This window comes from Esox lucius, chromosome 8 (genome assembly GCF_011004845.1).
Source record: "Esox lucius isolate fEsoLuc1 chromosome 8, fEsoLuc1.pri, whole genome shotgun sequence".
NCBI lineage: Eukaryota > Metazoa > Chordata > Actinopteri > Esociformes > Esocidae > Esox > Esox lucius.
Genome location: NC_047576.1, coordinates 9,296,521 through 9,310,033, shown reverse-complemented (window position 1 = coordinate 9,310,033; position 13,513 = coordinate 9,296,521). Strand labels below are relative to the sequence as shown.

General features: G+C 45.8%; 1 protein-coding gene across 5 annotated transcripts in view; it reads right to left on the bottom strand.

Annotated features, from left to right (window-relative positions):
* patj (PATJ crumbs cell polarity complex component) overlaps nucleotides 1–13,513 on the bottom strand; it is a 146,435-nt gene that overhangs the window by 112,000 nt on the left and 20,922 nt on the right. For all 5 annotated transcript variants that reach the window (XM_034293725.1, XM_034293729.1, XM_034293727.1 and 2 more), the window contains exons 13-19: nucleotides 9,940–10,019; nucleotides 9,563–9,619; nucleotides 9,316–9,450; nucleotides 3,559–3,735; nucleotides 3,373–3,444; nucleotides 3,151–3,222; nucleotides 2,980–3,117 (exon numbers count right to left, since the gene is read on the bottom strand). In XM_034293725.1, the coding sequence (XP_034149616.1) occupies nucleotides 2,980–3,117; nucleotides 3,151–3,222; nucleotides 3,373–3,444; nucleotides 3,559–3,735; nucleotides 9,316–9,450; nucleotides 9,563–9,619; nucleotides 9,940–10,019 (731 nt within the window). The remainder of the gene's footprint in view (nucleotides 1–2,979; nucleotides 3,118–3,150; nucleotides 3,223–3,372; nucleotides 3,445–3,558; nucleotides 3,736–9,315; nucleotides 9,451–9,562; nucleotides 9,620–9,939; nucleotides 10,020–13,513) is intronic.

Sequence of the window (13,513 nt, the reverse complement as noted above, 5' to 3'; positions counted from 1 at the left end):
TACAGTTACTCTGAAATATAAGGGAGCAACAGTCACAAAAAAATGCATTGCTGAGTATATATAAATATATATGCTGATCTCATCTCTATTCACGTCTTTCCCACCTTCCTTATACCTATCATATCTATTCCTGTCTGTATTTGCAGCCCAATGCCATCTATAGATGACAGAAATGGCACAAAATATATACTATTTTATGTTGATTCTGTAACTTTGTTCATTTCGGCAGGCTTTGTTAATACTCTTGTTCAAAACTACACTGATGGGGGGAGGTCAACTGAGATTCTTGCCCTGCACTGTATATAGCGTTTAAACAGTACTTATAACACTCCTATAAACCCATACATGATAAATCCACAGATCTGTCCTTCAGTTCATTTGCCAGCAGCAACAGCTCTTGTGATATCCACCTATTACTAATAGCCTCATATGGAGTACAGAGTGATGGGTTCTTCCTTCAGTTCATTTGTGAGAGACTCCGTTCAGGGGTCCTTTCTGATTTAACTCACCCCTGAAGTGAACTGATGAAGACAGTACTTGAGGGTTTGCTGGCTGTGTTATCGTTATCAAGAAACAATATAACTCTGCTGGGGTTCAGGGTGAATTCATCACCCACGCCAGCCAGATCCCTCGACTGAACGCGGTGCCATTAAAATGTCATCTTTGTGTTCAATTTGGTCCGTTTCAGACTGGGAGCTGCATCATTAAATTCCTGTCATTTCCTGGACTCTTAGTGACAGTCAGGAGAGAAATGCTGATGATGATGATGGGGAGGATGGTTCAAACCACATCCTTCCTCCAGCTGTCAATGGAATCTGAGGTGAAATATCTGTTTGAACTGTTGTAGATGTTGTGAATCTCAAACACAACCTCACTGGGAACTAATGACTAATCAAACACAGTATGCAGATTCAGGGGTTTCTACCCTCAATGTAAGAGAGCTTAAGGTATTTTGTTTTACACTGGAAGGATAGTTTTACAGAGTAATAACAATCATGTTTTGTTTTTATTTCCATAGTGCTTTTCCAAGAACCAAAATGCGCTTGAAAGGCAAAAAACAGGCAATACATCATGACCAAACAAGAGGATGTGTGACATATCTTCTCAAGATCAAGGTCATAACTGGAGGGGATAGAGGAGGTCAGAGAACAGTGATGCAGATGATCTCTTGGATGGCAAAGTTCGAGAAGCAGCCTGATCCCATACCCCCTCCTCTGTTCAATGTGACACCCACTTGAATGATGCCTCAAGATTGAACTGGAAGACTCGGCTATCAGGTGTTGATTGAACAGGAAGACTCGGCTATCAGGTGTTGATTGAACAGGAAGACTCGGCTATCAGGTGTTGATTGAACAGGAAGACTCGGCTATCAGGTGTTGATTAAACAGGAAGACTCGGCTATCAGGTGTTGATTAAACAGGAAGACTCGGCTATCAGGTGTTGATTGAACAGGAAGACTCGGCTATCAGGTGTTGATTAAACAGGAAGACTCGGCTATCAGGTGTTGATTGAACAGGAAGACTCGGCTAGGAGGTGTTCATTGAACAGGAAGACTCGGCTATCAGGTGTTGATTGAACAGGAAGACTCGGCTAGGAGGTGTAGATTGAACAGGAAGACTCGGCTAGGAGGTGTAGATTGAACAGGAAGACTCGGCTAGGAGGTGTAGATTGAACAGGAAGACTCGGCTAGGAGGTGTAGATTGAACAGGAAGACTCGGCTAGGAGGTGTTCATTGAACAGGAAGACTCGGCTAGGAGGTGTAGATTGAACAGGAAGACTCGGCTAGGAGGTGTTGATTGAACAGGAAGACTCGGCTAGGAGGTGTTGATTGAACAGGAAGACTCGGCTATGAGGTGTTGGTTTCACAAAAATTCTTGGCTATGAGGTGTTGATTTCACTGGAAGACTGTGCTAGAGGTGTTGATTTCACTGAAACACTGTGCTAGAGGTGTTGATTTCACTGAAAGACTCGGCTATGAGGTGTTGATTTCACTGAAAGATTCGGCTATGAAGTGATTTAACTGTCCTCTCCTCAAACCAGCGATTTCTGCTGTAGATACGGTTCTCCAGTAAGAGTGAAAGGTGCTAGGTGGCTGCTGGTGTTTTGTTGACCTGTATGTGTGAGTTGGCCCACATCCAGGTCATACTGTGCTGAAACCAAAGACAGACTGCTCCCTGTTTGAGTCTCCCTACCTGATGACTTGCGACACCACCAAGCATGTTTCCTGTGATCGGACTACAGGAGAAAAGTCAACCAGAATTAAAATCATTAGCTCGTTTGCCTTTGTTGTCCCCAGTCCCTCTCCCACAAATCCAGGAAGAGAACCAGCCCGGAGGGAGGATGTTAAAGCAGGCTTCAGTCTGGGTCCCGTTCATAAGACGCAGAACGGATGAAAACTGAATGATAAAAAGGGATGGACTAAGTGGACCTGTCCAACAGAACATGCTTGTTTACACTTCTAGATACAAAACATTTAGCTACACTACATTTGAATGATTACAACCCAGGCTGGCTCTGCTTAGCCCCCTCTAGTCTGGTCACAGCCCCTTGCAGACCCTGAATCCTACTCCTTAGAACGCAGTCCAGCCCTGCTCACGATGTCATCTATCAACGGGTGTGTTTATTTTTCCTGAAAGAACACTGAGCCCTTTATAGGGGTCACTGCTGTTGTTATGGGGATCACGCTCTGTGTTTTCCACCTCAAATTCCTCCCCAAGTTAAAGGAGGAAAATGAGAAGAAAGGAGAGGGAACAGAATGAAGAGAGGACCTAAAGGAAGGAGGATAGGAAGAGAGGAGACATATACAGAGATATTAGGGGTGAGTGTTGTGGATATGTGGAGGTCTGGCAGAGACAAGAGGGTTCATGGCCAGGGTGGGTGGAGGTCAGGCAGAGACAAGAAGTTGAGTGGCCAGGGCGGTGTGGAGGTTGGGCAGAGACAACAGGGGAGTGGCAGGGTGGTGCTGCAGCCAGCATATACCTGGTAGTCTAAGATGCTGAAGCCAAGCCCTCTTTCTCCCTTATCCAGCTCTAACACCTGGATGTCGGGAGACCACAGAGCCAGCTCTCCCTCTTCCTCATCTTCATCCTTCTCCTCACTCTCCTCCTCCTCCTCCTCCTCCTCCTCCTCCTCCTCCTCCTCCTCCTCCTCCTGGTGGCTGGAGTATGATGGCGGGGGCTCCTCTGGTACATCCTCTGTCACCTGCTTCAAGGTGATTTGGTCCTGTTGATTCGGAGGAAAAAAAGACAGAGACAAACGCTGGCGGTTAGCTATTCTGGTCAGCGTAAAGAACAGGCCTATAGACTTGTAAAGTACAGACATGTAGCTGACAGTAGGTGGCAGTATTTGGCGGTGAAGTGATGACTCGCTTACCTGAGGCGGTTCACGCCCACTGTCTTGAAGGTAGGCCTGACTAGTCAATAAAGAGGACAGCTTGGCTTCAATCTAAAACAACACAGGAGGACATGGGCTCTCATTTGTGTGTGCGCGTGTGTGTGCGCACGTGTGTGTGTGTGCACCTGTGTGAGAGTAAGTGAATTCCTAAACGCATGTCCTGACCTCGGAGATGCTGGTGGCGGGGCTGGCTGAGCGCCACTCGTCCTCCGGGCCCGGCTGGTAGTCTGACCCATCTTCTGTCAGGTGTCTGCAGCACACCAGGGTGAAGGGAGGGGGCACCTCACGCAGGAAGGCCACTGCCTCACGCCGAGACCTGCCATACAGCTGCACACCGTTTACCTGGAGACACCAGCGTTGAGGACCAGGATTGAAAACACGCTCTGATTAAATTGGGGACATATAGCACACCCACTCAACGTGGAGATGAAGCGGTATGAAAATAACACACAACGGTTATAGTCACAGCTATCAGTATTATAGGATTACATATCAAGGTTATCACAGTTATCAGTATTATAGAATTACATATCAAGGATATCACAGCTATCAATATTATAGAATTACATATCAAGGTTATCACAGCTATCAGTATTATCGCATAAATGTGCTGGAAATGTGCAAGTACTGATACACACACCGAAATCATTTCACCAAGTTTTATATTGAAAACCAACCAACAAACAAACAAATATAATTAGTAGCACTAGGCACTTTTTGTGTGCATAATCATTAAAATAATTAAGATTGAAGATGGCACCATGTGGCCATGACAGGTCAAAATGTCCCTTTTATGAACACAACCTTAAACAAGCAATCAAAAATATTTGCATATTAACGCAACACAAGTAAAGCAATGAACATGTAAGAACATTACAGCCATAATGCAAACAAATCCAATGTACAGGTGTTGACATTAAAATAACAACACAAAATATGTAAACAAATCTAATGAACAGCACGGACTGCATGTCCATAATCATAAAGAAATAATGTGCTTCTGGTCTTACATCCGGTATGTATCCATCTTTGTTCACTTGAGATTAAAATTAAAAAATATCAGCATATTTACTTCTTCCAGTTTAAGTTCCCTTGCATTCACTACAATTTAGAGGGTGGTGGTCGTGATGACTCAAGAGATGTTTAAGCTGCACTAAGTAGGATTTTACACCAAAGCCCGATACAGAATGAAGTGAATAATAATATAAAAAATAGAAACACCTGTTCAGAGTTCGATGTTATTGTTAGCCTTGCTAACGTTAGCTTTGGGTTCTTGGTTGCTAGCTATAGAGAGTTAGTTTAAGTCTTATTTCGCTTCTTAGCAGTTTTCGCTCACTTACTTATGCTATGTATATCATCCAGGTAAAATGTGCATTCTTAAAATAAGCAAAGGAGGAAGGCCTGCCTCGCAGATGACGATTGGCTAGAAGGGGATTGCTGGAACAGAATTGGCTGGAAAGTAGCGGCACTGAACTCTGTCTGTGTTGCTAAGCAACTCTTAGAAGGCCTCATTAGCTAACAGACATTTTTTATAGGGTAAAACACTTTTTTTTTACTGGAAAGAAATCCTACCTAGTGCAGCTTTAAATGTTTTGAAGCAATTGTTTTTGCATGTTCTGCAGACAGATGGACCATTTTCGATTTAGTTTTCCTCAGCATTCTTGTAAAACCCAAAATACGCCCTTCAGATTTGGTCCTCTAAGAAGGCTGAAAAATCTCCTGAGTGCTGTCACTGACTTGCCATGTTTTCAGACAAAATGCTGCACCTGCGTCTAGCGGTTTGATGCTAACTTTGGTTGATGCTGGACAGTATTTACCGTAGGTTTTCACAACCAACTGTAATCAAACACGGTTTTAATGATAATTTAGATTTGAAAAGGCTACCCTAACTGATGGGAATTTTACCATGGTTTATCATGAATCCGGTAACTGTTTCATCCCTACAGCATGTTGGGTTGTATGCAGAAGGCAGACAGGGAAAAGCACATATTTGGCTGGCACAGAGCGCGCAGACTTCACCTAGACTAAATCCAAAGCCAACTGTTTATTGGCTAGTGCACCAGACACAAGTGGCGAATGTGCTGCTTCAAAAAACAGATAAGATATCAGTAACTAATGAACGGCTTATGTCTGAAAAGAATAGAGTCAATTTGTGACTCTAGCAGAGGTTATCTCCCTAGTAATGAAGTGAACAAAAAGTGATAAAGTAATTCAAAGGAGAGCTGTGTGCGTGTTTCTCAGACTATATAAGAGGATAAAAAAAGATCCCCATACTACAGTTAAATAATTTTTTGTGCTGAATTTTTGCCTTTTAACTTTTTGGGCAAAAGTTACAATTAGGGTTAAAATAAGGGTTAGGTATTACCAGTTATGTTAAGGGTTAGGCATTAGGGCTAGGTAAAGCTTACGCATAAATGGGAGGTTAAGGTTGGGGTAAGATTTGGGGTATTAAGGGCACTTAACTTGTGTGTGTGTATTCAGGGACAAGCGGGCGGACTAGTGTGTGTGTATTCAGGGACAAGCGGTTGTTCTAATCTAGTGTGTGTTCAGGGACAAGCGGGCGGACTAATGTGTGTGTGTGTTCAGGGACAAGCGGTTGTTCTAATCTGAGTGTGTGTTCAGGGACAAGCGGTTGTTCTAATCTGAGTGTGTGTTCAGGGACAAGCGGTTGTTCTAATCTGAGTGTGTGTTCAGGGACAAGTGGGCGGACTAGTGTGTGTGTTCAGGGACAAGCGGGCGGACTAGTGTGTGTGTTCAGGGACAAGCGGGCGGACTAGTGTGTATGTTCAGGGACAAGCGGGCGGACTAGTGTGTGTGTGTGTTCAGGGACAAGCGGGTGGAGTAATGTGTGTGTTCAGGGACAAGCAGGTGTTCTAATCTGAGTGTGTGTTCAGGGACAAGTGGGTGGACTAGTGTGTGTGTGTGTGTATGTGTTCAAGGACAAGCGGGTGGACTAAAGTGTGTGTGTGTGTGTGTGTGTATTCAGGGTCCGATCCATGGCTGTGGCCCTATTCTCAATTAACTGAGGTAGCCGTTGGAGTACTTGGCTGCGGTTGAAAGCGACATGCGCAGCACGGGAGCGGCTGGAGGGCCGCTGCGACGTGTCGTCTACCCAGTGAAGACATGGAGGCCTGACTCCTCTACTGATGTAGACGCCTCCAGTCTCAACAGGAGACTGACGCCAAATGAGTGTCTCCAAAACACCGGTGTAGATCAAGCGTTGTAAGTACGGTAGGACATGGGTGGGTTGGAATTTGCCATTTAAACCCATGAATTTGGCTACACGTTTGGACAGTTAAAACATGACGGCAGCTATACTTCATACAGATAAAACAAGAATTTAGCAACATACCCCAACCTTCCACCCCATCCTCTCCTACCCCCCCCCGGCCTTCCCATCCTCTCCTACCCCCCCCCGCCCTTCCCATCCTCTCCTACCCCACTCCGCCCTTCCCATCCTCTCCTACCCCCCCCCGCCCTTCCCATCCTCTCCTACCCCCCTCCGCCCTTCCCATCCTCTCCTACCCCCCCCCCCCCCCTCCTACCCCCTCCGCCCTCCTCTCCTAAACCCCCCCCCCTACCCACCCCCCGCCCTTCCCATCCTCTCCTACCCCCCCCCGCCCTTCCATCCTCTCCTACCCCCCCCGCCCTTCCCATCCTCTCCTACCCCCTCCGCCCTTCCCATCCTCTCCTACCCCCCCCGCCCTTCCCATCCTCTCCTACCCCCCCCCCCCCCCCCCCACCCCCTCCGCCCTTCCATCCTCTCCTACCCCCCTCCGCCCTTCCCATCCTCTCCTACCTACCCCCCCCTTCCCATCCTACCCCCCCCGCCCTTCCCATCCTCTCCTACCCCACTCCGCCCTTCCCATCCTCTCCTACCCCACTCCGCCCTTCCCATCCTCTCCTACCCCCTCCGCCCTTCCCATCCTCTCCTACCCCCCCTCCCTATCCTCCTACCCCCCCTCCGCCCTTCCCATCCTCTCCTACCCCCCTCCGCCCTTCCCATCCTCTCCTACCCCCCTCCGCCCTTCCCATCCTCTCCTACCCCACTCCGCCCTTCCCATCCTCTCCTACCCCACTCCGCCCTTCCCATCCTCTCCTACCCCACTCCCCCGCCCCTTCCCATCCTCTCCTACCCCACTCCGCCCTTCCATCCTCTCTACCCCCCCCTCCGCCCTTCCCATCCTCTCCTACCCCCCTCCGCCCTTCCCATCCTCTCCTACCCCCCCCGCCCTTCCCATCCTCTCCTACCCCACTCCGCCCTTCCCATCCTCTCCTACCCCCCTCCGCCCTTCCCTCCTCTCCTACCCCCTCCGCCTTCCCCGTCCTCTCCTACCCTCCGCCGCCCTTCTCCATCCTCCTCCTATTCCAGAGGGTCTTCTTGTGGTTGCCACTGCTTATGCCAGGGCTGCCAACAGCAACAGGCTGAGCCACAGCGGAGGGGGGCAGGAAGAGGGGTAGGGGGTGAGCTGTGGGGGGAGGGCTGGGGGGGGGGGGTTGGCCAGAGGGGCAGTGGAGACAAGGGTCTGCCGTGCAGATGCCTCAGTTAGCATGCTATCCCTCTTCAACACAGTGCAGACACACACACACACACACACACACACACACACACACACACACACACACACACACAGCAGACATACAGTGCAAAAGCCCAGTAAAGAACAGCAAATAAAACAACCTGGGGTCTCCTGTCATGTATTTTAGATAAGGGTCCAGCAGACCCCCTCCATAGTCACAGTGACATCTGAACTCTAGCCAAGCCGGCAGGACACTGCCCAGCCACAGGACACACTCAAGGTCATTAGGAGTGAGCATTATCATTACTGTCATTGTGTTTGTCTTAATGAATAAAATTCTTCAGTCCGAATTATCAGATCATCAAAAAAAACAATTTGATACAAGGGAACCTGAGTGAGCAAGCACAAAAATGTGCTACAGTTTTCACGTATTAATTAAAAACACTGTGTGAGAAAAGAATTGGCCCCCTTTCACTCAGGTAACGCCAAGTTTAGAAGCAATGACTGCAACCAAATGCTTCCTGTGGTTATTGATTGGACTTTCACAGCACCGTAGAGGAATTTTGGATCACTACTCCACCACAGTGACATATGGTTTTTCAAGCAAGAACTGCTCGTTACACGTCCTGCCACACCTGAAAAGGGTTCAAGGGCTGTAATTTTTGCCTCTGCCGTTGCAAAACGTAAAACATCCTTTTCCTTAACTGTTCGGATGCAGAATTGCTTGAGTATTTCAAATGACGGCCTTGCTGCAGCCCAGCTGCGGACAGCCTGTCATTGTTTCTGGAGATTTCTATGATACAGAACTGAATTCACGGTGTCTGTAATGGCGCGAGGCATCCAGGTCCTAACGCAGTCAAGCATCCCCAAACCATGACACCCCCACCATCACGCTTGACCATTGCTATGAGGTTGTTACTGTGGAATGCTGTGTTTGGAAATCACCAGACATAACGGGGCCTATTGTCAGCAAAAAGTTCCACTTCGGACTCATTTGTCATGGCTAACTAGGAAGAACATTGTTCCAGAACTCTTGAGAATCACCTAGGTGCTTTTTGGTAAACGAGCATTCACGTTCTTCTGACTGTGCAATGGTTTCCGTCTTACAACTCCACTGGGAATACATTTTACGCCAAGAGACTTCCTGTAGGTGGAGTCCTAACTACCGATGTAAGCCTGAGGCCGAAACATCCCTGGACGTTGCTGTGGGATTCTTACTGGATTGTTTAATGCCATACGGCTGCTCAGATGTTGGCCCAATGGCCACTCCAGGGGAGACTCACTAGTGTCGCAAACCCACAAAGATATGACCAAATGTGAAAGCCACGGAAGGCTAAAACAGGTGGGGAAAATAGTGTCTATGTTAGTGTGTGTATATTTGCGTGTGAGCATAGCTCCGCACCTCCAGCAGCTCGTCCTCTGGTCTCAGAAGTCCGTGTTTGGCCACAGGGCCCTCGGGGGCCACAGAGGAGATGTAGTGGTGGCCGTCGAAAGAGTCCAGCTCCACCCCGAGACGCATGGTGTGAATGGGCAGAAGCTACAACACAGCAGAACACCTCAATGACCCAAAGATAGTTGTGCTGGTTTTGTTAATGTGGGGACAGAGGCAAAGCACTAGGCTTCAGGGTGAAATCTGGACTGGTTATCACCTTGGAGTACTTCTGTAGCTCAGCATCATCTTCAATGACAGGATCCAGTTCAACTACCTAGGGTTAGGGGAAGGAATACACATTATGTTGCTTTATCGTGTCACTAATTTCCCATTGTACCTCCTATTTCTTGACATCATTTGAATCCCTATTTCCCCTCAACCCAGGGGTTTTCAACTCAGCACGTCTTCTGTGACCATAGACGATAAACACACCACAGGGAATTAATCAACGGCTCCATCTAACACCGTTGGTCAAACTATCCAACAGCTACTGACTTGATGTCAGACTCGCTAAACAAAATAAAACAAAGAACAGAATTCTGTAATCTGTTTCTTGTGCACATTCCAACTAACTGGTCTTGGGTGGACTCTTACCAGGACGTCATACTGTGGTCCCAGCGCCTGCTCCCACTTGGCCCTCAACTCCATCTCCAACAGAGAGGCCTCTTGCTTGGCTGAAAGACACATACGTCAGGTGGAATGTTAATAAGTGTGACATTACTACCGTCACATTATGAAGTAGAAAGTCAGTTATGACAAATTTATAGTATGAAGGTACAGTACATTGCGAGGCAGGATTGGGACCCAAGAACAAATTAAGAGGAAAACGTGTGTGTGTGTGTGTGCGCGCATGTGTTACAAAAGCTTATAATATGACTAATAGTGTAGTTTTATATCCTATATAAAATGTATACAACTTTTTTTATCTAAATTCCGCCTGAGGCTATTGATCACTTGAGCCTAATTTTCTCAACGATGTTACATGCATTTGGACTTAATCATATAGTATGGTATCATACTATTGTTATATTGATAATCACACTCGTTCAAAACTCATAATCATTTGTCAATAGTATGTTTAGGAATCAAGTAATTTACCAGTAACGATGCCTGAAACAATTTTTTTTTAAAGATGATACAGCACTCTAATAAGATATCATGCTCAAGTAGCATGATTGACTGAATGTTGATGAACTAATGTAAATAGATTATTGATTAGCTAATCACGCTAACATTTGATTGGGTATAATCTGAATGCATTATTCTATAAAAAAAAAAATGCCATCAATCTACACTGAATAATGACAAAGCAAATTTTTCTTTAATTTGTGCCACTTTTTGGAAAATAAATAAATATTATTCAATACTTTGTAATAGCGCCTTTGGCAGCAATCACAACTTTGTGTCTTCTTGGGTATGCCAATACCAGCTTTGCACACCTGGATTTGGGCACATCTTCGTAAACGCAATTACGTATCGTCCCACACAGGACATGCTGCCAAGTGGATCAGATGCCAGTGTTTCCGGCACCGGCTGGGCTTAGCCTTTGTAATTTTGGATGGGGGAGGAGTGTCAAAAAACGATTGCTAGTCTGATTGTTTCAATATTTTCGCAATACAACATGATTTTACGTTCCCCTAAGAATATTTGATTAGACACACATTGTTATACTGCACCATTAGCATGTATACCAGCTGTTCCAAATCCCGTTTCTCACACGACACCCTTCATGCATACATTTCAACATTACTGAGGGAAAACAAGAAACTTGATTCGCCCAAATATTTGGATAGTTTGCATTATAAAGATGCATGGCATGATTGGGAAACTATAATAACATCAGCAGGCTAAGCACAAAGGGTGTACAGTGAACTAAAACCTTACAGGACACGAAATCCCCACATATTATTAATGACAGACACCAAATTTAAAAAGCTGACCTACACATACATTGCAGAGAATGTAAGTTAACCGTTTCCATTTCACAATGAATCTAATGAATCTTAAATTATGTTTCAGTGAAAATACAGTGTAAATAAATGCTCATGGCAGGAAGGGGATATGGATTGAGAAAGGGAGAAGTTCTCTCATTCATTTAATCAACTGTTTTAGAATTAGGTCAGCATTCTAAAATGTTTCATTTCTTATTTACCTGTCTGTTCCCCTGTAGAGAGGGGAGAAAGGACGATTAAAAGAGCAAAAGGGTGGTCAGTGCTTTCTCCTCAAAAAGAGAGAGGCCTTGTAGCAGTTTATTAAAATAGAATAAAATATTTCTTAATAACAACAAACTCTTTGGTATGTTCAGGCTTTTGTCCTTCACAGAGAAATACCGTAATTTCAGTTTTGTTATGTATAAGTTAGGGATTGAGTATCCTAAATGATGACCACTAATGCGTTAGTTCTCTAAAAAAGGCTGCAAAGGTTGTTAACAGCACATGAACCACCTCAGGTTTTTGTTACTATGTCGAAGTACTGGATGTGTTTGTGGAAATAATGTTGACTCTGTGTTCACCTTCATTTTTGAGTCACATGTAATTTTGTAACTTGTTTTCAGGTAGATAACGGATTTCAAATGAATACTGCAGTGCATTATCTAACTGCATTGCATTCAAAAAATAATAATTATACACCACAGTTTGGTTACTATAAATGAGGTCTTTAACACAAACGAAATGTGGAGAAAATGAATGGGTCTGAATCTATACTCTACTGTAAGTCTAGATTGCGGGATATTCATAGAGAAACAAGTATTTCAACAATCCCAGATTCAGTGCCTGTCTAGGGCACAGGAACCACTGCCTTCTTGTATAACCAAGACACCTGCAGGGTAATCATAACCAGATCATGTGATCCTTTAAATACATGGACACTTAACGAAAAGTTCTCATTTTAATCCGTAGGAGACAAAGGTCTGAGCGCTTAGGACCAACGTTCCAGTCCGAGAAGCTTAGTGGATTGAGGCCCAGGTTTCCAGGAGTTTCAGGAGCCACCCGGCTTGGTCCACAGGGGCCACAGACCTGGGACAGACTGCCGGCGGGGGGGGGAGGACAGGCTCGGGCGTGCGATGAGTCAGTCGCCCCTGGCACTACATGAGCTCCAACCAAAATGTCGGACACGGGAAGATCGCTACGTCCCACACGGTCAGAGGAACAGAGCGGTAATGACCCATACGTCTTTGACAATCACACGATGCAAGTCCTGGCGCACTGGTAGTAGACCATGTCATTAGGGTTTAACCACGATCGTGGAAATGTGTCAGACATGGCAGAAATGAGGCAAAATCCTTTAGGGTATGCCCAGTATTAGAGAGAATAAAAAAAGGATTAAAAAACACCCATTTTACGGTATTATGAACACATTTGAATATTGTGATCCATCGTTGACTCCAACAAGATTGATTAAAGGCTGAAAGCTAAAACTAATAATAATGTACTAAACTTATCAGCATTTTTATTAATTTTTTACAGAATTCCCTAAAGTTAAAAACAAACAAGCGATATATCACGACAGGTGGACCAATTCTGAGAGTCGGTTTGTGGCTGTCTGTATGTGTGTGCACATCACTAGAGCCAATGTTGCGAGTTTAGAGTGAGTAGTCAGACCTAAGACCAGGTAACAAGAGTACTTCCTGGATCACAAGCGTTGGAAGTGGCTGCCATTCCAAGTAAATGAACAGACCTGATACCTTCTCCGCCAGAACGGTGTCTGAAATGACGTCTGGCGTCTGAAATGACACACTGCATCCCATAACAGTGAGCTGCTTCACTTGGGAGCCAATCAAATACAAAGCGCTGTATGGGGAATGGGTCCACTCCAGACACCGGCTACAGCTCTCTTTACAATAAACCTGGGGGGAAATCAGCAGCAGGACGTCAAGCAGGAAGTATTTTATGCAGCTAGTGTTCATTACCAGCATAAAGACGTGAAGAGAAACCCCTCCGCAACAAGAGAGCTGCTCCCCTGGACTGACCGCAACCACTACCTCACACAACACATGGAACCGTTTGAGCATGGTGAGTGTGAGCTAGTGTGTGTGTGTGTGTGTGTGTTTGCCCCCGCTTCTCCCCCATCCTGTCAGCAGAGTGTGTAAAAACCCAAAGACCTGTGACACAAGCTCCAGTGCTGATTAAATTAGCATTGCTAACCCCTAGCCACCACGCAATTACAC